Consider the following 25067-nt stretch of genomic DNA (forward strand, 5'->3'; position numbering starts at 1 on the left):
TCCACATGGCCAGCCTTCTCACAACACGGTGGTCTCAGGGTTGTTGGCCTTCTCACCTGGTGGCTGGCTTCCCAGTGAGCGTTCTAAGATAGCCATGGAACGGGTCTCTGCAAGGCTTCCTCCGATTCTTCTAACCAAGGCCTGGGAGTCATGCAGTGTCCCTTCCACACTATTTCTGTTTATCAAAAGTAAGTCATGGAAGTAGCCCAGATTCAAGCGGAGGAGACTACACAAGGTCTAGGCACCAAAAGCTGTGGTTCATTGAGGTCCATCTCTGGGGCCTCTGTAGCTCAGATGGGAAAAGATGAACAATTCAATCATCCGGTTTTTCAGTCTTTAACCTACTGCTTAATAAGGATCTTCTCTTAAATTCTCTTCATTTTCCCCATTGGCCACCAACCTGGTGGGGTTTTTTTGCTCAACAGTACAACCTCTGTCTCAAGGGTAAAATGGTCCTGGGAGAAACACTGTGGAATTAGTAGCAGCCACGTTGGTGCTCCCGGACAAGTGAATTCTTTGATCCTTCTCTTCTGTCTTTGCTGCCCTGATGACTATGGTGGCTTCATTATGTACTTTTTCTTTGCCAGCATCCCCTGACCATAACTGAGAAATGACAAATAATCCCATTCTTTGCAGTTATCGAAGTAAAGACACGGTTCAGCAACAATGCGTAGAGCGTTAATGTTTCCTAATGTCCGTGACAGATCACACTTACCCTTAATGTGTTGATCTGGTTTGAATGCTTAGTCATTTGCTAGCTGTTTCCATTCTCTTCCAGCTAATGGCTTCAGTACATGTTAGGAATCAATACAATGGAAAATTAGTGTCTCTCTCCAGAGTGCTGGAAAGGTCAACTAGATGAAGCATTAAACCGCCAATCTAAGTAGTCCTATGGCAACTTTTCTAAAAGTGAAGGGCAGCATTATTTCCTTCAGCTTTGCCAGCAATTGGCTAGGTGGACCATGTTATGGCTGGTTCTCAGATCATAAAAATCTTAATGTTCTTTTCACATCTCCGGGTTCAGATAGAAAGAAGAAATAGAAAGGAAGCCACTGGGATACCAACATCCTAGGATTGCAGAAAGGCTCTTCTGAGCGAAGAGTCGCCGAAGAAATGCTGTTAAAATCATTTCTGATTTCCTTCATCAGCGGCTGTCCGCCAGCGGAGAGTTTAAGGGCTGAGGTGCACACATGAGCTTGCAGCAAAAAGTGTTTTGCTAATCTCGCCAAAGAACGCTGAAGTGCAAGAAGAAGAAAGAATCTGATGCATGTGTGCATTTACCTTAGAAGTGAGAGTTCCAGTGCCCTTTCTGTGTGCCTCAGCACCTTTCCTTTCAGTCCCTCGCATCATGTTAAAATGTCATGTTACAGTTTATCAAATCATTTCATATGGAGCCTTAAATTTCCTCTTTATTTTGCCTTCCCATAGCCAACACTGTCAGCCTTCATGGACTGATTCTTTACTTCATTTTTGAAGTCTAAAACTTTATAGTTAGTTAATTTGTTTGGACTTTTTTTTTTTTTTTGCAGGACTCTTGAATTTTGACAAAGTATCTTGCTATATATTTTAGTTATTTGGGCTTGGTTTTGTTTCATTTTCCCCATCTCTGAGGAAATCTCAGTGTTCTTCAGAGCTCTGTTACATCAGTCTCAATTTCTGAGTTGATCAAGGGATCTATTTCTTTGGGACAGAAGGAAATATACAATAAGGCATGCTAACATTACTACATATGGCAACAGTAAATTCGTGTAAATATGAAATGAGAAAGGCAGTTGAGGAAAGATGCCAAGCTATGCTGCTCTAAAAAAAAAAAAGACCACATCAGCTTTAGCTGCATTGTTGGAAAAGATTTTAACGCTGAAAGCCTCATTAGAATCCTAGCTCTCCCTCAGGTCACTTTGCTTGCTGCAACAGAAATCCCAGCCAGTGAAATTTACAAATGGGATGTGTTGCCAAAGCGTGACCTGCAACCACTGATGCCAGATGTCCCAGACGTGTTTCAAGGGATCCCATCAAAAAGGGATAAGACACTTTTATGGAAGAATCAAAGGCAAATTTGATAGGAGCAATTTAGGGGAGGGCAGACTCTATTTTCCATCACAGGTCAGCGCTGTGATTCAGGGATTTAAATGATGTTTTTAACAAATTCAACTATTTCAAAACTATTGGTACTGCCCTTTGAAACTATTCTTTAAAAGTAGAAGATTCACTTGGAATTTATTATGAAATAATTCTTTTCTACACATGCCCCTAACTATATTTTTTAACATTCCTAGCTGTTTCAGACCTCCATTAAAGGACATTATCTGCCTTACTGGAATGTGGCATCTTCCATTCAACATTCTAATCTTTCTGTTGAAGCAATTTTAAAATGGCTTAAATTTCCCCAACCTCCAGGCAGGATCTCGGGGTTAAGAATTCTAAAAGATCTAAAACATTATGAAGTTAATTGTCTGGCAGGTTATAATGAAATAATTATGGGTGAGAAAAACAGAAAAAAAGCACATTTCCAGTCTGGATGACAAATAACATACTGTAACATTTTATTTCAATTTAAATAACTTCATCTTTCATTAATTGGTAAAGTTAAAATCAAACTAGGTTGTGTTTCAGGCACTTTACAGAGAGTTACTTCAAGCACAAAAACTTCTTAAGATTTTATTTATTTGCAAGAGAGTGAGAAAGAGCACAAGGTGGGTGGGCAGAAGGAGTGGGAAAAGTAGGCTTCCTGCTATGCAGGGAGCCCAATGCAGGACGTCCAATGCAGGACTTGATCCCAGGACTCAGGGATCATTACCTGAGCTGAAAACAGATGCTTACCCAACTAGATACCCAGGCACTCCAAGCACAAAAACTTTAAATGCTGCCAATGTAGTAGACATATTTTGAAAAATGTTTCCCATTTTTTAAATTAACTGAGTGTACTGGGGCGCCTGGGTGGCTCAGGGGGTTATAGCCTCTGCCTTCGGCTCAGGTCATGATCTCAGGGTCCTGGGATTGAGTCCCGCATCGGGCTCTCTGCTCAGCGGGGAGCCTGCTTCCCTTCCTCTCTCTCTCTCTGCCTGCCTCTCTGCCTACTTGTGATCTCTGTCAAATAAATAAAATCTTTAAAAAAAAATTAACTGAGTGTACTGAACAATGCTTTTTTGCTGATATTTCTTACCATGGGAAAAAAAATCTCATGTGAGTTGAATTCATGGGCAGAGACCACTTTTGGATACTTACAGTTACTTGGTTATGAATCTTTCTGTTAGCGTGGCGGGCAGAATCCAACATGGGCTCGATAATCCTCGCTTCTGGATATCCAGTGCATAGTTTTGTGCATTCCACTCTCTTTTAGTGTGGGTGGGATCTTTGATGTGCTTCTCACCAATAGAATACGGCAAAGGTGACGGGATGTCACTTCTATGATTATATTATACAACATTGTAACTTCCATCTTGCCAGCAAACTCTCCTTTGCTGGTTTTGCTGAAGCAAGTTACCATGTTAGAGGGGCCCATGTGGCAAGGAACGAAGGGTGACCTCTAGGCAACTGCAAGCAAGGAACAGAGGTACTTGGTCCAATATCTCAAAAAAGAATTTAATCCTGCCCCAAACCGCAGAAGTGTGCTTGGAAGTGGGTCCTTCCCAATTGAGATTTCGGATGAGACCTCAGCCCTGGGCATCACTTTGATGACAGTCTCGTGAGAAAAAAAAAATTTTTTTAAGATTTTATTTATTTATTTGAGAAAGCGATAGTGAGCAAATGGGAGCAGGGAAGCAGGGATGAGGGAGAAGCAGACTTCTCATTGAGCAGGGAGCCCGATGCAGGGCTTGATCCCAGGACCCTGGGATCCTGACCTGAGCCAAAGGCAGATGCTTAACCAACTGAGCCACCCAGCCAGCCACCAAAGATGTGCACAACCTAATCCCTAGAGCCTGTGACTGCACCTGTGATTCTATTAAGAACAGGGTGATTGTCCTGGATTATCCAGATGGACATCAGAAGGGTCTTCATAACTGAAAGAAGGTGAGAGAGTCAGAGAGAAACTGGAAGGCGCTATGCTGCTGGTTTTGAAGATGGAAGAAGGGGCCATGAGTCAAGGAATACAGGAAGGCTCTAGAAGCTAGAAAGTTTCCCAGAATGAGTATAGCCCAGCTGACACCTTGACTTTAGCCCAGTGAGGCCCATTTCAGACTTTGGGCCTCCATTCTTTATAAAATAATAAATTTTTGTTGTTTTAAGCCACTAAGTTCGTGGTTATTTATCACAGCAGTGATACGGAGCTAATCCCATTTCTGTAGTTATTTGCTTAACGTCTGAGATGCTTAACGAGTTGCATCTCCAGGTATTTGTCTGCTCCTAACAGACCGCACCAGAGCTGGGAATATCTGCTTCCCTTTCCAGAAGTAAACAAATGAATGTGGGGCCACTGGGCATCGCTCTGGAGGAAATTAGCATTTTCCCCACAGCCTTGTGTGCCCATCCCACCTCCTGCCTGCCCTAGCGCCTCCTGTTCCTCACTGTTGTGTTGTCCTTTGTATTGTTTTTTCCTCAGAGCTCTGAGCCCTCAGTCAAGGATTGTTTGGACTCAAAGAACACTATCTACTCAAGTCAGTTGGGGGAAGGAGAAGTTGGAGAGGAGTGTAGCCAACGGGCCTCAGAGTGGAATCTTCCAGCAACTGTGGTTCTTCCTCCCTACTGCCCATCCATGCCCGCTCACCAGAGCCCACTCTTCCTTAGCCCTCCACAAAGCTTCAGGCAGGCCCCATCCGTGTCTCAAGCAGGTTTAAGGAAATTCTCCAATGTCTTTTACACTCGTAATCACAACAGCTCGTCATCGGTAGTTGAAACATTCAGTTGTCACGTAAGAATCGAAACTCCCAGCTCCACAAACGCCTTCCTTGCCCCTGTTTTGCGCCTGGGGTGCCCGCAGTGGGCTAAGGGGCATTCCTTAACCTTCTTCTCTAGCTTTGGCTCCTTCCATATGGAAGTGGGACCAGGTCAGCGGAGTAAAAAGCAGGAGAGTCCTCACTTGATTGGCACCAATGTCATCTGGAGGACAATGCACATTCACTTTTGGGCACCCGGGGGGCTCAGTCAGTTAAGCAGCTGCCTTAAGCTCAGGCGATGATCTCCAGGTCCCGGGATCGAGCCCCATGGCAGGCTCCCTGCTCAGTGGGGAGTCTGCCTCTCCCTCTGCCCCTCCCCCTGCTCATGCTCATGGTCTCTCTCAGATAAATAAATAGTACCTTAAAAAAGAAAAAAAGGTTGACTCTTTCCCTTGTGGACATGTTTGTGGATTCCTGGAAGACTTCGCTGCTGTGTGGTCCCAACCTCAGCAACCTGGAGTCAGAGAGAACCCAGAGGCTGGCTCTGTCCATGGTCCTCAGTGCCTGCCATCTTTCTGTCCGGGCACGGTCACCCCTAGAGTGGCTCAGATGCGCCAGACGCCTTTATTCAGTGACCGCAGGGTACCATTTCTACTGCGTCTTCCACACACTGGCCCCAGGAATTGCATCCTATAGGCCTGCCTCGGTGGAAGGGTAGGAATTTTGAAAACATCTCTATTCTTAGGGGTTATGTTGCTTCCACCAAACTCTCCCCGGTTGCCTTTTGTTGTTGTTTTAAATTAAGTAATGAGTCCGGCTCCCAGGCGCATACAATGGTAAAGACCCTAAACTCTGGCTTTCAGTACCTCCTTCGAAGGTCTGCGGCACCTTGCTTTGGTGCACAAGGGTGAGCGACATCTTTTGACGCAAGGCCTTGGCTGTCTCTCCCTCAACCGTCGTGACCTCCTATAAGTCATGAGCCCAGAGGGCGCCCTTGTGGCTGCTGCTGCTGCCATTTCACCCCTGACAGGACGGAGTGAGGAACCCTATGGGACCCAAAGCGCTATGGAGTTCATTCTTCATGTCTGACAGGGGATAATTAAGTACTTGTAGATGAAAGGACACGGAAATGAAAGGCCGTTCCCAGAGCTGATAATAGTTCGACTGAGATTTTCCTATCAATTGTTTTCTTTCTAATAAGACGGTGGGAGCCAGAACTGCACAGGGGAGGACTCTCCCCTGTAACCTCCCCTCTTGCTCAGCCATGACTGACCCTTAGCTCCCTGTTGGGAGTCTTGGGTGTCTTAGTTCCGATCCTGCAGAGAGGAAATCTGATTGGCTCGCTCCAACCTCTGGGCCCAATCAGCTGTGCCCTGAGCACGGATCCCTGGGCCCAGCGAGGGCTCCTGAGGGCCCTGGGGGCGGGCCTTGGGCAGGGCATGCCCACTACCGCGGTGGCCATGTGCACAAAGGCTTCAGTCAGCTGGATCCTTTCTCTCATCTGCTGGGCGTTCCTTGGTCCCTTCGAACAAGAGGAACTCCAGTGAGAGCTGAGAAGCTATACATGTGTTGCCTTCTGCGTGTTCTTCTCACGCAGACACCTGTATAGAAACAGTGGGGGCTGGGGGATGGGGTTAGGTCCCCTGCCTTGGGACGGCCCCAAAAGAGCTGGGCAGCGGGTCCTCCGCGGTCTTGGTGAGCAAATGAGGGATTACTTCAAAAACCTCCACGAGCCACCTCCCCTTCAGCAGTTCGCGAGTTTGCTAACATACGTCTACCCCACATTTCTTCATCCTCTTCCAAATTGTGAGTTCTTTATGAAACCATACGTGCAGACAGTGGCCTTCATCAAGCTCGTCCGTTCAGGCTGGAAAGCATCATCAGAGACCCACGGAAGGCCCCTCTCCTCTGATGTTGCTTATTTATATTCACGCCTGCCTCCTCTCTCTCTTGCCCAACACAGATCCCTTCAAACGTGTTTAGTGTGTCCTTTAGTGTGTGCGTGTGTTTTGCGCTTTTGCCAACAGTATTCTGTTGTGTACCGGGTCCAGTTTCTTGCCCTGCATTTGAAGCGCCATCGCCGGAGTTACCAAGCGCAGCTAAGCTCCTGCCTCTTCTCGCCGCGTCCTTTGGTGCTGGCCATCCACACACGTCCGTGGCCACTCTCCTGTGGCTGGAGCCCCAAATGCTCTCTACCCTTTCACACACACACACACACACCCGCAACATCCCCAACTCCCCCAGCCCTTAAAGGCCAGCGGCAGAATTTCTTTGGGACCTAAACCAGAGGGGAAAGGCTGAGGTCATAGTGCATGTGACACTGAGGTTTGCCTAGTGATGCCACAAAGCCTGGCGGGAGGGCTGCCCCGTCCACACAGCCAGCCGCGATGCGCGGTTACTCCCTGCGTCTGCTGCACTCTGCTGTGGGCGTGCCCTGGCTCTGTTTCTCCATCTAATGGCAATTCTGGCTGCCGTGCTTGGTGCTGGAGCTTTCCACCCACCCTTGGCAACTGGGAACTCGTGGGAGCCCATGGGCGGGCGGCAGGTCCTCCAGCTTTACCATCATCCAAAATGTTCTGATACTTCTTCGAGTTTCTTGACTTCTATTCCTCCCTTCTCTGCTGTTTTTTGCTCTCCTCCCCCACGGCACTCCCCACCTCCCAGCCCCCACCCAGTGCTGCCGTGGCCAGTGGCCCAAACTACTGTGGCGGGAAGGGTGCCGGCCATAGCGCAAAGATTGCTGGAAATACCATTTGCGGTGGCTTCTTCCAGGGAACAGCCTTGCCACGGATTCCCTTTACTTTATTCGTGTGGACAGTAAATCACAAAAGCAGGTCGTTCATTAAAACCTGAAGTAGAAGTCCGCATCTCCTCCACCAAGTGCCAGCAGACCTTCCTCATACTCCGGATGGAAAGGGAAGGAAGGAAAACTGTTGGAGCCACAGCTGAGTTATTTGTCAGGATTGGGTTATTTGGGGGAAATTAAATAAATCATGATATTGCCTTGTACCGCTACAAGGTATCCCCTGTCAGGAACACTGTTTCCCAGCGAGCGCCCGTCTGAAATAGCTCACACCCCAACATCCTGAGCACTGTCACAGTGGACCCAGGGGGCCTCCCGGCGTGGGGAAGTGATGTTTGCGGGGTGCTATTTGCGCACAAGAAACCCACACTGACATTTCGCTTTTGTGCTGCTGACCCTGAGCAGATAATGATGTTACGGATTTTTTAAAAAATCGATTCCCTTTCTAGAAAATTAAAATCCAAGGGGGAGAATCAATGTGGAAGGTAGCGGGAAGTACAGAGACTGATGGAGTCCAGGCTTCTGCAACAGTCCTTCCCTGGGCGAGTGTTATTTCAAAGCCCCGCTGTTCAGCATCACAGATGATAACGCCCAACACAAACCGCATGGGAAGCTTTCAATCAGGCTGTTTGTTACACTGGGTGAACACTTGATTTTGGTTTTCTCTGAGGCCTGAAAGCCCATTTTTGAGCTTTTTTATTTACTCCGCCTGAGAGCCCCAGAAATGTTCGCCAACACATCACACGTCGCATTTCAAAAGAACGCTGTCATAGAGAGCCTGGCCTCTGTGCATTTCATAAATATGTTTGTTTTTTTTTCTCTTTCAGAAGCTGCAAAGAATCGATACTCCTCACTGTCATTCAGCCTTACCCTGTAAGTGTCCTGTGAGTAAAATTGCCGCTGTAAGATCCCAGGATTCCAGTCTCCCCCTCCTCCCAGTCCGGGGAAACCGTGACAATGAATTAACAGCAGAGAAAAACAGCATGCACTTACAATATGAGTTCAGAAATCTTCATTATTTGTGTTTTATGCACCATGGTAGCAAAACCATTCGCAGCGAGAAAGGAAAGTAACGCCTTTTCTATATATCTTGAAAACCAGCTCTCAGTCTATAGCACTCACATCTGGAAATCACATAAGACTCAAGTCTTTCTTATGGTTTCTAGCTTGAGAATCACACATGGAATGGGAATGTTTAATTGTAGGGTGTTCTGGCATAATTCTTTTTCATATTCCTTTCTAATTATTTTGGTAGATATTTCAGGGAGCCCCCCCCCACACACACACACACTTAAAGGTGGCTGTTAGAGGAAACGCGGCTGTCAGAATTTGATTTCAGCAGCCTTGGTCAGGAGGGTGGGGAGTATTGCCTTGGGTTGCCATGATTTTTTTTTTAAACCACTTTATCACGGTATAATTTGTATATCCTAAAATCCACCCACTTCAAGCATACAAGTCAATCCTCTTTATAAAATATACTGAGGTATGCAGCCATCACCACAGTCTGGTTCTAGAACAATTCCTTCAGCCCACTGAGATCCCTCATTCCCATTTACAGTGAATAGCCCCTTCCCACCCTCAATCCCAGGCAACGATTGATTGCCTATTTCTATAGATTTGCTGTCGCTTGTGAAGTCCGCACATTGGGAGTTGACCTCAAAAATACCAAGACAAAGTCCTTCAGATTTTCCCCCAGACGTTTACTGTCAGTACCTTGTATGGCCTTCGCAGGGACTGACAGAGATTCCCAACGCTTTACACTTTACACTTCTGTTTTCTTCCCCGTGGAGCTGGAGGTCATTCTCCGTCTCCTGACCAAACTCTTCCTCTCCCCTGTCCCAGCATCTTCCTTGTAAGCACTGTGGCCTAAGCATTTCAGGCAGGAAAAAAAAAAATGTGTTCCAGATTGTGATACGATGACAAATAGAACTAAGCAAGACAACAAACTGTGCCATCTGGGACATTGCTACTTATAATAAAAACTTAGTTTACTGTGGACTGTTGCTCTTGGTCCCTCTCTGTGCCACAACTGCACTCGCATGTCTGGATTTGAAAACCAGGGAGACAACAGGATGTAAGAGAACTGAGATTTGAGATCTAGTTCCCAGCAACAGAACAGGTCAGTCCCACACCTGCTCGGACTTCCGCATCTATCACGCATCTCACACTGACTCACGTCCCAGGGCTTCCCTGCTCTGCCATCTTGTGATTCCGTGCTTCCTTCCAGAGAAAGTACAGCTACATGGTTTCTGTTAACCAGAGTGTCATTCACACTCGCTTCAAATCTATCCATGTTTCCTCATTCTTTGCAGGGGACAAATAGGTTGAGTGAAGCCAACAGAAATGCCTACAATAACCGAGTGGTTGGCCAACTCTAAATTCCTAATGGAACTTCAAGTTCACCTTGTGTCTCCTGGCTTCCCTCTTGCCACTTTGTAACCTGTTAGACATGCGAGATCAGAACCATTGTATTCCAAACCAGGTTATGTTTGCAATGTGAGGTCATGTTTTATCCCATGCAGTAGACTTGGAGAAAGAACAAGGAGTTTGGCATTTAAGTTAAGGGTTGTGTCTTGTGCCTTTGCTTGCTGGTTTTGAGTGCGCGTGACTGGTTATTCATATGAATACTCATTATTACCAGTGATTCATGGAACTTCCTATAACAGATCATCTGGAACTTTCCAGGAGTTCAGGTGGCTGTTGCTCTTGTGCTATAATAAAAGTCAACATTTGACCACAGTATTCAGGAGCGAATGTTGTGTGTTCTTCGGCCAATAGCTGCGCCTCTGCGCCTTGCAGCACTCTCTCCCTGCTCGGTCACTGGGTGGCATCCCCGTCTTTGACCTCCCTGGATTAGGCCTCCTTCCTGAAAAGCCCACCACAAAACCCAGCCCAGTACTTCCTCGGCCTAGCCAAACCCATCTTGCTGCCCATTTCTCTCAGCAGCCAGGATCGGCGTCCTGAAACAGATGAGCTCCCAGGCCGAAAGAACATGTATAAATTCTGCTTTTATTGCCGATAGTAAAAATTAGCATTTTAATTTATTCTGTAACCTGCCGGCCAGCATTTGTTATGTTGTATTTCTTCTGCCTAGGAAGGCCCAGTCAAGAAGAGAGAGCCGGTGTTTGCCCCTTCTTACCTCACTCCACACGGCCCCAGGGCTCCCCCACAGTGAGCCCTGCTGTGGAAATTCCTGAGGCCTTTGAGAAGTCATTCTTCACAGGCTGCGGCCTTGTCTTTGAAGTATTATAGATGGCTCTCCCCTTCTGCCATGTTTCCTTTCTTTCTTAAGAAAAATTGTGGAAGTATGGAAGGAAACACACACGAGAGCGAAAAAATGTATGTCAGCACATCTGTTCCTCAGAGACAAGCGGTGTAAACGGTCGGCCTGGTTCCTTCCAGTCATGTGATAGATGCCTTGGCACTAGCGGAGATCTTGGACATACAGTTTATTCTGCTCCTCTCACTTAGTCTGTCATAAACATGGTTTCATACCATCGAGAATTCTTTAGCAGCATCATATACGTGGCTGGAAAGCATTACGTTGAACCAAGATTTTCTTAACCAACACCCTCTTATTGAGCCTCTCATACTGACCTCAGTGGTCTTCCCTTCTAATTCTGCACGCAACACCTTTGTGTAGAAGTCTTTGTCTGTATCTAGTTCCCCCTTCCATTATGACGACATTCTAAAGAAGAAATTTCTGGGTCTCTTGTGAATTTTATTCCGTCTTTTGTACCATCTTCTTTCCTTGCACTCTTACTGTCTTTTATTCCAGGGCTTTCTTGCTAGCTCCTTCCTCCTTTCCTTTGACTCCACCTCCCACATTCCCAAAGCTGGAACTTCCAGAACTTCCTAGTCTAATGGGGCTTGAGACAGAGACTGTCGAAAGTCTTCGATTCCCTCCCATTACACAGTGCTGGCTCCGTGGCACTTGGGATAAGTCACTGTCCATTCTGTGGGCTGGAGCTACCATGATTTTCATTCACTCGGCTTTTTTCTGGACCCGAGAGCTGAGGGACCTGCTTGCCTGCTTCTCCTTCCTGCCTAACTTCTACTACGTTCCACACACTCGGGAGAGGCTACCTATCTCCTCATGGGAGCCTCCATGTGTTAGAGGGTCCCAGAATCCAGACCAGATCCTCTTGCTGTGTGTCATGCCAAGCATGCCAGCCCAGTTTCGGGCTTGTAGGATGCTTCATTGGGTCACCCTTCCTTCCTCCTGCTCATCCATGCGTGCTTCCTGGGAGCGCTTCCCATTCTGCTACCTGCTTGTCAGTCCTTGTCTTAGGCACTGCTCTGGGGGAACTCCACACTAAGTGACCCGGTGATAACTGTGGGCTAACATAGACTTCACCAAATACTTACTCCATGCCTACCTTCCACGTACAGAGTACTGTAGACATACAGGACTTGCAAACTTAAGATCCTATGCTTTGCTGTCAGAAATTCTATCTTATTTAGGTGATTTTTTTCCAAACGACGTTCTAGTGACTTCTGAGCCTCTAAAAGCCCCAAGAGCACGGCACACATCTACTCTGGCCACCTTAGCAACAGCAGATTTGGAAAGAGGGGCAGACGTTGATTAGAGCCCTTCTAATCTTAAATTAATTAACAGCAGGGGAATCTGATTATTTTAAATGGTAATTACTTGTCATTTCCACTAACAGGATAGGAAGTGCTTGTGATCAGCACCTACTGGCCTGCAGGTTGCTAAGAATTAACTCATCGGGTTTTGAGGGGTGTACGTTGTATGTTTTTTGAGCTGCAAAAGGAGATCAGAGTGAAAACTGCAGTCGTGATGGGATTACGTACCCCGCATGCCACACGTAACTCCAGCCAGTGGAATAAGCCATTATTTTGTTGACTCTAATTCGGTAACCTTCAGACTTGAGGAGCTTGTGTTTTTATTATCCAAAAGTAATTTTTGAAACATACGTCAATTACAGAAAATAGTCACAAATCCGGAATAAGAAAAATGCCCTGGCCTGAATTCTTGGCCTTTTATCCCAAATCTGTTGGCTTCAAAATACACAAAGAATAGTATTTACTTAACTCCCTTAGCTATCCAGTTCCTGGCTGGTTCTGCTCGTTCATCAGGTTTGTGGTTAGGGCAGGGCAGATATATCTGGGGAGGAGAAAGAGGGTAAAGGGAGAAGCAGACTCCCCGCTGAGCAGGGAGCCGGAGGCGGGCTCAATCCCAGGACCCTGGAATCATGACCTGAGCTGAAAGCAGATGCTGAGCCAACTGAGCCACCCAGGCGTCCTTGTGAAGTGCTTTTTTTTTTTTTTTAAGATTTTATTTGTTTATTTGACAGAGATCACAAGTGGCAGAGAGGCAGGCAGAGAGAGGGGAAAGCAGGCTCCCCGCTGAGCAGGGACCCTGACGCGGGGCTCGATCCCAGGACCCTGAGATCATGACCTGAGCTGAAGGCAGAGGCTGAACCCACTGAGCCACCCAGGCACCCCTATGAAGTGCTTTTTTATTGAGGCAATGAGTGACATAGATCGTTTCAGGAAAACATGGCAAAGTGTTATATTAAAAGATTCAGATGCACAGGGGAATCAACCTCTGTATCTGGCATGTTGAGCACACGTGAGAGCCTTCATGGATAAAGGATGCTAGAGCCCGGGGCGGCAGTGGTGGGAGGGGGGGACTTCAAAGCTCAAGCCCCTTATCTAATTAGTAGCTTCTGTTCTCGGTAGCTTTCTGACAGCCCACTCCCTTTGTGCGAAACCCATTGTGCCAGTGTAAGTATCCCCTGCCTAAAATCATTAAGAGAAAATAATGTTTTCCCCTCAGCTAAAAAGTGGCATATGGAAAGCAAAAGAACTCACTACTGTACGATTTGTTCGTTAATCATTACCAAACTCAGCCTATAATTACAGCGATACCGAGGAGAACACCATCATCCCATCCCTTAAGCTCTATAGTAGGACTTTTATTTTTTTTTTCAGTTTATTGGGGTTTTTTTTAGTAACCTCTATACTCAACGTGGGGCTCAGCACTCCCAACCCGGAGATCAAGAAGCACAAACCACAGACTGAGGGGGCCAGGTGCCCTTGGAGTGGAGCTTTCAAAAGTCATGCTGAACGTGATCAACATGTTGTTCTTTAGAGCTTTGAGTTCTTGGTTTTGTTTTCTTTTGTTGTGTTCCAAGAGGTCAGCCTTCTCTGCAAACATCTTGCATAGATAGGAAAATTAAAGCTCTGGCGGCCAAGCCATCCATTCATCCATCCAGTCCCCTAAGACACGGCTGAGGGCAGAGGATGGGATGGGTGTGAAGGAAAACTTAAGATCACAGGATTTTGGCCAGTATTTAAGCAAAACTCCTCCCTGGAACAGGCACACACATATTTTATCATGTTTTTTCCAGCAGTGATTTTGTCTTTTTACACATTTTGTCTTTATGTATATATCATAAATCTACCATTTTCACTATTTTAAAGCGTTCAAATCAGGGACATTAAGTGTGTCCACCATCTTGTTCAACAGTCGCTACTGTCTAGTTCCAGAATTTTTTCATGACCCCAAAAGGAAATCAACCCCTGCAGATGTTAGTCACTCCCCATTCTCCTCACCTGCCCAGGGTAACCACTATTCTACCTTCTGTCTATATGGATTTGCCTATTCCAGACAGTTCATGGAAATGGAGTCAAATGCTACAATACATGGCCATTTGTGTCTGGTTTCTTTCACTCAACATAATGTTCCTGAAGCTTATCCATGTTGTAGCACGAACTGGAACGTCATTCCGTTTTATGGCTGACTAATGTTCCATTGTATGGATTTGTCATTTCATTTCTTCATTTTATCATATTATTTTAATTGATCTCAAGTACACTTGCATTTGACAAAAATGAGAACCTTTTTCATTTTTATTCAAAATTCAAAGTATGGGACCCCCTAATTGGCTTTTGTGCCCCAAGATTAATACAGTGCACGGAAAGTCGAGGCTCTGTGTTGGTTCTAGAGTCAATTACTAGGATTCTTTTCACAACAGCCTGAACCTCTTAGGACCACATACCACGAAAACGATTAGGTCGGACAATTTGCAATTTGCAATTTGCAGTCCTTGACAATTTTAATCTATCAAGTAGCAATTTCATGATTCAAACTAAATATTTGCCTGTTTATTAGATTCAGTAGAGAATGTGGTCCTTTTTAAAATAAACAAACGGTGCCTGCAACATAGTAGACACCGCCTACATGTGAGTTCCCTTCTCCTCAGGCTTCATTAAAATTCTGCAACAAGGATGATTCTCAGATGGAGCGAACTGTGCAGCAGGAGCTCGCTCTGGATTAGAGTACACTTCTGAGCAAGTTTCCCTCTTGCATGTTTAGTTTCTGAGGAAGAAAACTTGAGTCACTCAGCTCCTTTCCAATAAAAGACAGTACAATTGACCCTTCAACAACGTGGGTGTTGGGAACACCAACTCCCATGCAGTCAAAAACCTGCATGTAACTTTTGACTCCCCCAAAACTTAACTGCTGATAGCCCACGGTTGACCAGAAGCCTCACCGATAACGTAAACACGTATTTTGTACGTTCGATGTATTATATACTGTATTCTTAGAATAAAGCAAGCTATGGAAAAGAAAATATTATTAAGAAAATCATAAGGAAACTATGTTGGCGTGCCTGGCTGGTGCAGTCAATAGAGCATCTGACTGTTGATCTTGAGTTTGAGCCCCACGTCGGGTGTCGAGATTACTTAAAGAAATAATAAAATAAATATAAATTTTAAAAAGGAAAATACATTTATGATATTATACTGTACTTTGCCCCCAAAATCCACATGTAAGTGGATTCTATATTGTTGAAGGGTCAACTCTATGAAGAATCTTTACCATGAGACAGAATATGAAGCCAGCATTCAATTGTAAGCCAAAGTGGTCTCTGACCCATCCTGCAAGAACCCTGGATGACGGATTACCAGCAAGAGGCTGAAATTCAAGTTTGGGGCCCATAAAGTGGGTGTGTTTTGTGTGTGTGCACGCTTGCCTGTTCACACACCCTTAAACCCTTCATGTGCATAACGGTGGGACTATTGATCACCATAGAACTATTAGTGACTCTTCTCCACCTCTTTAAAATAAGATCAGTTCGACACGAACCCAACATTACCTTTGGCCACCATTTCACCCTCCATGTTGCGCTCAAGCTCTATATTCAAAGCACGGTTTGTGACTTTCGCAGGCATCATTTTAAAATATCCTTGAGTGGGGCACCCGGGTGGCTCAGTCGGTTGAACGTCAGACTCTTGATTTTAGCTCGGGCCATGATCTCAGGGTTTGAGAACGAGCCCTGTGTTGGGCTCTGCGCCGAGCATACAGCCTGCTTAAGATTCTCCCTCTTCCTCTGCCCCTGCTCTCTTTCTCCCTCTCTCCTCTCAAAGAAAGAAAAATAAGAAGGTCCTTAGGAACGTGCTCAGCAAGAACCTGGAACGCACTGTTTGCAGTTCTGGTCTGCTGACTAAATCAAACCTCCTACTTTATGAGCATGACAGGGTTTTGATTGCTTCCATGATTTGTGTTTCATCCTCGAATTGGACATGTACCAAACGTACTTTTTAGCAGAAATATTGCATATATGAGAGGGGAAAGCTAGAAAACAAGTGCTCCAGGGTTTGCTCTATGTTCCCAATAATCATACCCAGTGTTTTCTTTTTTCTAGTCTCCCAAGTCAGCATTTATTAGTGCTGCCAAAAAGGCAAGATTAAAGTCCAATCCGGTCAAAGTGCGGTTCTCCGAGGAGGTCATCATCAATGGCCAAGTGTCGGTGAGTTGACGGTTGCCTGCTTGCGGCTCAGAGAGAGTGGCCGAAATAGGGGCTTTGCCCAAAGCACAGCGAGTTGCCCCATCTGGAATGTTCAATAGAGAATTCGTGGCTGGATCTCACGGGGCTGCTGAATCTCAGAATTGCAAAGGGCGTGAGAGATGACCACGTTGCCCCTGATGGATTCCCTCTCTAGTATCCAGAATATGTAGCCATCCCGGGTTTCTCCCAAGCTTCCAGCATTAGAGACCTCACGACTTTGCGGAAGAGTTGATTGGTCTGCGATCTCTGGCATCGCCCCAGGTTGAGTAAAATTGGCCTCTGAACCTTCCACATGCTTCTTTCCATTGTGCCAAGTGAGCACGCTTCCATTATATATTTTGAGAAAGGCTTCCCCTAAGTTTTTCCTTATTCAGAATTAAATGTATTTCTTTTCACTGATCAAAAGGGAAAGAAGTGAAGATGCAGGGAAAGAGTCATATATGCCAGCAGAAGTGAAGATATACTGCCTGAATCTTCATCCACAGGTCTTGATGGAAATCACGATTGCCCGGGCACGTAATTCATCTTCTAAATGAATAGCGCACACATCAATAGGAGGCTGAGTTTCCATTTTTTCTCCAAGAAAATCTAGCCTCATGTTTTTAGTTTCTCGAAAGCAGTCATGTAAGGCACTAATCGTTTTGGGGCCTCTGAAATGCCAGCTTTTGTGGTCGAGGTTATGTTGTTGCTGGTGGCGGTGTTTAAATGAACACACGAGGACAAAAGCTCATCCATGACTTGCTCGTGACAGGTCACAAAGTCTTCCCCGAGGGTGGTCCTGGGTCTGAATTTGAAGGCGTGGGCCTGCACATCCCGAGCGAGGCCCTCCTGGTCCAAGTGTGTCCGTGTCAAAACTCGCTGACCTATGTCTGCCCTGCTTAGAGTCCAGGGGTCGGCTGGCCAATCTGCTCAACTATGGGATGCTTGTGGGAGGGGCCTCGGGCTGTCACTGTGCTGCCCTGGAAGCATTTCAGCTGTGGCCTCTGTCCTCCCAATCGCCATCTCCTCTGTCCCCGTTCACCCCACACTGTTCTGCCCACCACAGTGTATCCCTGTCCCTCTGGATGTAGTTAGCCTCCGTTAGCATCTTACAAGACAAAGCTGGAAGGTACCAGTCACAGAGGAATCACACTATCACAGAAGGCCGCCCTTAGCCCATCTTTTTTCAAGCTTCTGAGCATGAGATTGGGCAATCAGTTTATGTATCTTTAGAGAGAATGTGATTCAAGAAGCTGCTGTGGCAGTCTCACTTCGTCCTGGATATAATAGGGCTCATTCAAGGCAGCTGGTGTGTGAAGACAGCTCTGGGGGTCGGTTATCACCTGCAGCCCCCCACTGTCTCCCCACAGGCCTGTGTGTGGCAGGGACGTTCACTCACGTGTCTGTTCCTCAAGCCTTGGGACCATCTTCATGTCCAGCCTACTTTTGCTCTACTGAGTCACTGTGTATCTCTTTCTGTGGACTTGGAGCCAAACCCACTCTGTGAATTGGGTAGCAAGCAGTCAGGTGTCAAGTCCACAGGAGGGGAAAGGAGAGAGAGGAAACTCAGAGAAAGGAGCAGAAAGTGAAAGGCACAGAGTCTCTTACAGAAATACCCAGGGATTGAATTCTCGTGGGTTATCTGTAGGACGTTAGCCAATCTCTGGACATCTTATCTTTAGTTTCTTCATCGGTAAAACAAGGGACATAGAGTTCCTTGACTGCTGTTCCATGGAGTTCCATGACTGCTGAGTTCCACTTGGCTTCTGTGCCCCCATGACCGGCTGCATGTGAGAAAGGATCGGCAGAACGCATCCCACATGCCTCCTTTCTTCCCCTGCCGTCTCTCCCGATTTTCAGCTAAAGAGAAAATCGAAAGGAATACGTTTCTCTTGTTCATTTCTGGTCAAGTTCCAAGCATTTCTTCTTGAATTATTTTTGAGTTAAAATGTTGGTTATAGACTCAGTGTTTTAACCTTTAACACGCTCATCCATTCCTTAAATGTCTCCTTTTAAGGAACATTTCTAAATGGGTTAAAAATTGTTCCACCTTCCTGGGTCAGTTGGGGGGGCATGCAACTCTTGAGCTCTGCAGGTCATGGGTTGAAGCCCCACATTGGGCATGGAGCCTACTTAAAAAAAATTGTTTCCTAAAACAACTGTATACTTCAAGCTTGTTCTTGCTTATTACTCACTTTGCATGAGCTCTGCCGGGTGCCAAAGGTACCACATCAAAGATCATCATTGCTGGTCCCCATTCTTTTCAAGATAGGTTGCTCTGCAAAGTCTGGCCTTGCTGTCCTGAGCACTGTAGCTCAATTACAAAGGAATTATTTCCTTCCTTGGGTTTTCCGATGGGAAACCTTGACTTTTAAAAAACGTTCATAGGATTTATTTTCAGATGGGAAAAAAAAAGTTCTTTTATTTGCAGCTGGAGAAGAAGAGTTTTGCTATGAACAACTGCGCTCAGATATCACGGGAGGGACAGCTTTTAGCCTTAGAGTGTCTTCCCCCCTTTTTTTGTGTGCTGGGATTAGAATACATTGTAGGTAGATACTGCTTCTGCAAAGGGCAGAATGCTCATTTGACCTTCTTGTTTGTTGCTGTCATTAAACAGGAAACCGTTAAGGATAATTCACTTCTTTTTATGCCAAATGTTCTGAAAGTGTATCTGGAAAATGGACAGACCAAATCATTTCGCTTTGACGGCAGCACCTCCATAAAGGTAAGTGGACCCCCTGATCTCCACCTGGACACTGGCAGGTGTGGCCTGAAAGTCCCACGGTCAGCCTGATGTGGCCGCACCTTCTTGCTGAACTGTTTCTTTCTGAGATTTTTTTGGTTGCTTCCAAATAAGGTAGTGTGTGAATACTTAAACTGGGGGAAAAAAAAAAAAGCTTAAACTAAGATTCTGCTGTGTGTGTGTGTGCGTGTGTGACGAACCACTAGAGCTAGTTATTTTTATGCAACTCTGGTTTAATTAAAAGAGCATGACGGTCCCCAAGAAGGCTTGGCACCCTGCCTAAAATTTCTTAGCAATGTCAGCCCCCAGGAAGATTAAGACGCTAGCTGTTAATTGAATGTCTGCTCCTTTGCTGTCCAGCAAAAACAAGGGGTAGGATGATATAAAGATAATATTTATTTTTAATTGCTATAACCAATTTCATAAAATTAATGCCTAAAAAGAAAGAAAGAAGGCATGCTTCTTAGGAGAAGGGCTAAAAAGGAAGAGTCACAGAGCAGTCCTATTACTGTGGAGCCACAGGTGAGATATACAAAAAGGGTATTAGAACAAAGCAGATGGGTTCTTTTCCCCCGTGCTTTCTTCCTAGGGAAAAAAAAGTGCATATTCTATTTTTTATTGGACAAAAGTATGTGCAGAAATTGATTGCTCCCTAATGTTCCAGCAGCCTAAAATAGGCTTTCTTCAAATGGCACAATAAAAGAGATTTTTATGGAGGTTTTAAAAAAAGTCCCTAGTGATGATCTGTACAATAATGTATCAAGAGACTATCAAGTCTGTGTTAAAAATGTCTGTCAATAGTCAACCCCTCATTCTCAGTTTTGTAAATTAGTCAGCATAGACCATACAAGTAGAAGCATTTCTGCAAACGCCCGTTCCCTTATTGCCATGATACCAACAAGCAGCCTGTTTGGAAGTGCTTAAACTAGGCGCCGATGTAGCAGGTGATCGAGAACACAGTATTCAAGATTGATGATGGGGTGCATAAGCCGTCCCCAAATCCTTCCACGCTGAACCATCACCTTCGTGCGAGACCGCTCGTTTTAAATGGGGGTGACTGACCAAGTCCTTTTCCTTTATTCCAACTCAAAATCCGTGGATGGCAACAAGTTATTCTTATTATTGATCTGCTAGCCTAGAGGTGGGCAGACTTCTGGAAGGAGATTAAGTGTTTCCAGCTCTGTGGCCTATTTGATCTCCCTTAAAACTACTCTGTTCTGTTGTGTCAGCAAAGCAGCCGTAGACGGTGGGCTCCGGAGGTCCTTAAGTCCACCCTCTGGTTCCATGCTTCACTTGAAGGACTTGCAGAACTCGGCAAATTGTTATAAGCACAGTTACGGGGTTTGTTTGTTTTTTTAAGATTTTATTTATTTGTTTATTTATTTATATTATATATATAATATATATATTATAATATACATATTATTTATATAATATAAAATATTGTTTATTTATTTGTGAGAGAGTGAAAGCGAGAGATCACAGAGCGAGAGGGAGGACTCTCTACTGAGCAGAGAGCCCAATGCGGGACTCAATCCCAGGACCTAGGGACCATGACCTAAACCAAAGGCCGAGGCTTAACGGACTGAGCCACCCAGGCGCCCTCACAGTCGCATTCCATCACAGCAAGAGGATCCAGGTTGAAATCACCAGTGGGCGTAGGTGCAGAGGGCAGGAGAGTTTCCCAGCTTACAATTTCCCAACACCTTCGTGTTTGTCCTCCCAGCCATCGAACGGGACAGCACGGGGGCGGGACTGCCAACTGGGGAGGCTCAAGTGAGCCTCGGTGTTCGGAGTTTTTGTCAGAGGTCGGCCACGTAGACAAGCTGAGCCCCCGTGGGCCTGACTGTAGGATCCCGCGCCTGCAGAGGTCGCGCTGCAATCACTCGACCCAAGGCCCTCACGTGGTGGGCACAGGCTCTCTGCTGTCTCTCCGGCTCCCAGGTGAACAGACACTCCTCGGAAGAGCCAGGAGCGGAGAGGCAATGTCTTTGGGCAAGACGACTCCTTTCCTACTCAGCAATATGTAAATGAATGGGCGTGCCCAGCCTACGTGCTCGGGCCAGGCCATCGTTTTTTTGCAGATCCCCAAGGTAACCCATAGGCCCGCGTTATTAGATCTCCCCGTGCCACGGCGGCTTGGTCTATGATACCACACTGTCAGGAAATCTCCTTGCTCTTAGACCCCCTGCCCCATGTGAAGATACAGGTCAAGACTTGAATATATTCCTTAATCGAAATCCCTCTCGATTTCAAAGAGAGTCCTGTTGTTAATTTCCTCTGGCCCTTGTCTTGGGAACCCACGAGTGAGCGAGTTTGATTTCCCCGAGGGTGGAGTGAGCGAGTTTGATTTCCCCGAGGGTGGTGGACGGCACCGAGAAGGCAGAGGACAGCAAGTTCAAGCTCACCGTGCTTGTACCTTAACAGCTTTACTATCGCTGTTGGGAGGTGTCAAAGAGAAGGAGGAGAGTCATGAAAGGAATGCGACACTGGTAAATAAAAATTGCCAGCATATTCTTGCTAGAGAATCACGGCGAGGAAAAACTATTGCTATCGATTTTGCGGTGTCCTCCCTGGTGTTTGAGGAGACTCTTTTAGAAAGTATCTGTTGCCACACAGAGGCTGGTTTGTTTGTTCTTTTCTGGCCCTTGAACAAAACTTATGACACAGAGAATCTTTTTTTATGAAATTCAATATATAGTCAAGGCATTTCTGTTGAATGATGTCCGAGGTGGTGATTAGGTGTGAGGGGCCTTGTTTTAAAGGGGCCTGGCGAAGGGCTCCGGGCTGGCTCAGTCACTAGGGCACGCCACTCTTGATCTTGGAGTTGTGAGTTCAAGCCCTACACTGGGGGTGGCGTTTACTTAATAACAAAAAATAAACAATAGCAAAACAACCATTAAAGGGGCCTGAAGAAATTGAGAAAGGTCTACAGGGAAGAAACAAAATTTCAAAAAGATGAGTTAAAAAAAAAAACCCAAATCTGTACGTATTGCAGGGTTTTCCTATCTTGACACTGTTGGTACTTGGGACCAGGTAACTCTTTATGGTGGGGCCTGGCCTGTGTATTGTAAGATTCTTAGCTGTGTCCCTCCATATTGAGAGCAGCCCTAGTCCCCTTGTGACCACCACACTGTGCTGTGAGGTAGAATCACTCCAAGCTGGAATAGCACTGCTCCTTGGGATTTTTAGCATCTGAGTATAAATCATCCTGAAGAGAGATCAGTTACGAGTTTTCGAGTACGTGGGGGAAAAAATGGTGTTTCTTTTTTCATTTTCAAAGACATCTGTTTTGCACTGCAGTAAACAAGTGCTTATGTATAGAACCCCCACCTCATCATCGATGTTGAATCCTGCCAAAGGTTGCTGACAAAACCTGCTTCTTCTACGTTCCCCAGGGATGTGAAGTAAAAGCGAACGTGTGTGTATTGTTATAGCCCCTGCTTCTCTATCAAATAGCGTCACAGGAAATGTGTTCTCTGTGTGAACTCATTTAGTCCTTACATCTATTCTGAGGCAGGTATTGTAGCATCCCCAGTTTACAGACAAGGACATGAAGACATTTAGAAGTTAAATAACTTGCCTTAAGCTGCACAGCTACCGTGAAGTCGAGCTGGGAGTGGAGCCCACATTCCTGACCACTACCGCATGCCCTTACCAGAAGGAGAGACTGTGGCCGCCGGGGTGGCTTAGTGGGTTAAGCATCTGACCTTTTTTTAAAATTATTTTAAGATTTTATTTATTTATTTATGTATTTGAGACAGAGAGTGCTAGAGTGAGACAGCACAAGCAGGGGGCGCCTCACAGGGAGAGGCAGAAGCAGGCTCCCCACTGAGCAGGGAGCCCAACGAGGGGTTTGATTCCAGCACCCTGGGATCGTGACCTGAGACAAAGGCAGAGGCTTAACCCACTGAGCCACCCAGGGTCCCCGCCTCCGACTCTTGATTTTGGCTCAGGTCATGATCTCAGAATTGTGGGATCGAACCCCCTGTGAGGCTCCATGCTGAGTGTGAAGTCTGCTTAAGATTCTCTCTCTCCCTCTGCCCCTCCCCGCCTCCCCAGCTTGTGCTCTCTCTCTTGAAAAAAAAAAAAAAGCAAAAACAAAAAACCCAAAGTATAGACTAAGGGTCAGCAAACTTTCTCTGTACATGACCAGACAGCAAATATCTTGGGCTTCACAGACCACACAGTCTCTGTTGCCGGTGCAAGGGCCAAGAGCAGCCATAGACAGTACAGAAACAGATGAGCATGACTGTGTTTCACAAAACTTTATTTACATAAACAAACAGGTGGTGGGCTGGATTTGGCATGCAGGGGGTATGTCGCCCACCCCCGAGGGTAGACCACTTTATGAAGTGGTTTGATCACCACCCCATTTGGAAGCAAGGGGACCTGAACCCTCTCCCCTCCGCCATGGATTGGTCAGCTCTGTGGGTCAAGTAAGCGCCTCCTCCAGCTAGATCAACCTGTTGCCTCCCTGTTTCTGAGCTCCGTAGTGATTTGGGGTGGTGGGCGAGGTCAGGAAGAGGAGCATCAAGCTTCGGAATGAACCAAAGGTACACAGTGCAGACACCTGAAGCCCATTTGTGCAACACTTTTCCGTCCCGGTAAACTCTGCGAGAGAGCTCTGCCAATTCTGATGGCATCTTGTCCTTGTTTCCTCTATAAGGATGTCATCTTGACTCTTCAAGAAAAGCTTTCCATCAAAGGCATCGAACACTTCTCCCTCATGCTGGAGCAGAGGACGGAAGGCGCCGGAACCAAGCTGCTCTTGCTTCATGAACAGGAGACTCTAACTCAGGTGTGTGAAATTACACCCCCCAGGTGAGAGCAGAAATTACACCTGCCAGTGAGAGCAGAGGCTACCCAGCCCCAGAAACCCCCTGTCCTCTCGAATCCTTTAAATTTGCTCACTGCAGCCCCGGGTATCTCCACTAACGAATGCCCTGGCATTCATAATGGGTTTCACATCTCAAGGTGACGTTTTCCCTTTTTGTCAATTTCTCATAGACTGTCAGTCGGTGTCACATGCAGAATTATCAAAGACTCAGCAATTACTCACTGGGAATGTGCCTCCGTCGGTCATATTTTATGTTATGGGAAATGACTTGCTCACCTGTTTTGACCGTTGCTCTCTTGAAACTGTTAAAAAGAAACCAGCTCCTGCGATTACTTAAATGAAGCCAATATCATATTTCGTTGTCTTAAGTCCTGGGTGCATACCGGTGACTATTTGTGGAAGCTTGAAATCCCTACCCCAGGGCTGCCCACTGTAAACATGTGATCTGCCAGTGCGTCCCAGTTCCCGCTTACCAAAATGCCACCCCCATCTGTTCTGTCGGGAGACAAGCAGGCTGCTTGGCTGCTGAATTCCGTGTGGCACCCTGACTTCTCTTGTGATTCGACAAAAGCAGGGTGTTTGCTGGAAGTATAAGGGTTTTCAACAAGCTCCCTTTCTGTAGGAGAGCTCAGTGATAAGGGGACTTTAGGGAGGGAGGGAGACATGCAGGAAGACGAGGAGGAGAAGCAAGGAGTCAAGGTGCCCCCAGATGGATGGATTAGCAGAAAGTTTGCTCCCACAACTCCCTAAATCTCTTGATTCGGTCCGACTCAGTGCAGGGAATTCGTGACAAAACTCTCACTGGTGTTCATTTATAGCCCTCTCCTTCCACTTGACCTCTCTTTATGAGGTTTAAATCAACCTAGAGATATCTGAGATCACGTCACATGTTGTTTATTAACCTATGCCAAAACTCACTTGGAAACAAAGGTCTTCTTTTATAATTTGTTCTAGGGGAACAAGCCCTGATAATCAGAATTCCCCCATGTGAAAGGAGTTTGGCTCGGAGTTCCTCCAGACGCCGGACTTAAGACAAGGGTTTGGGGGCCCGTGGTTTACTGGGGGG

General features: G+C 46.1%; 1 protein-coding gene across 5 annotated transcripts in view; it reads left to right on the forward strand.

Annotated features, from left to right (window-relative positions):
* The window catches only part of FRMPD4 (FERM and PDZ domain containing 4), an 865179-nt gene that overhangs the window by 811190 nt on the left and 28922 nt on the right, over positions 1–25067 (forward strand). For all 5 annotated transcript variants that reach the window (XM_045995842.1, XM_045995843.1, XM_045995846.1 and 2 more), the window contains 4 exons: positions 8445–8490; positions 16296–16400; positions 19036–19143; positions 23831–23962. In XM_045995842.1, the coding sequence (XP_045851798.1) occupies positions 8445–8490; positions 16296–16400; positions 19036–19143; positions 23831–23962 (391 nt within the window). The remainder of the gene's footprint in view (positions 1–8444; positions 8491–16295; positions 16401–19035; positions 19144–23830; positions 23963–25067) is intronic.

The sequence above is a fragment of the Meles meles genome, chromosome X, assembly GCF_922984935.1.
Source record: "Meles meles chromosome X, mMelMel3.1 paternal haplotype, whole genome shotgun sequence".
Lineage (NCBI taxonomy): Eukaryota > Metazoa > Chordata > Mammalia > Carnivora > Mustelidae > Meles > Meles meles.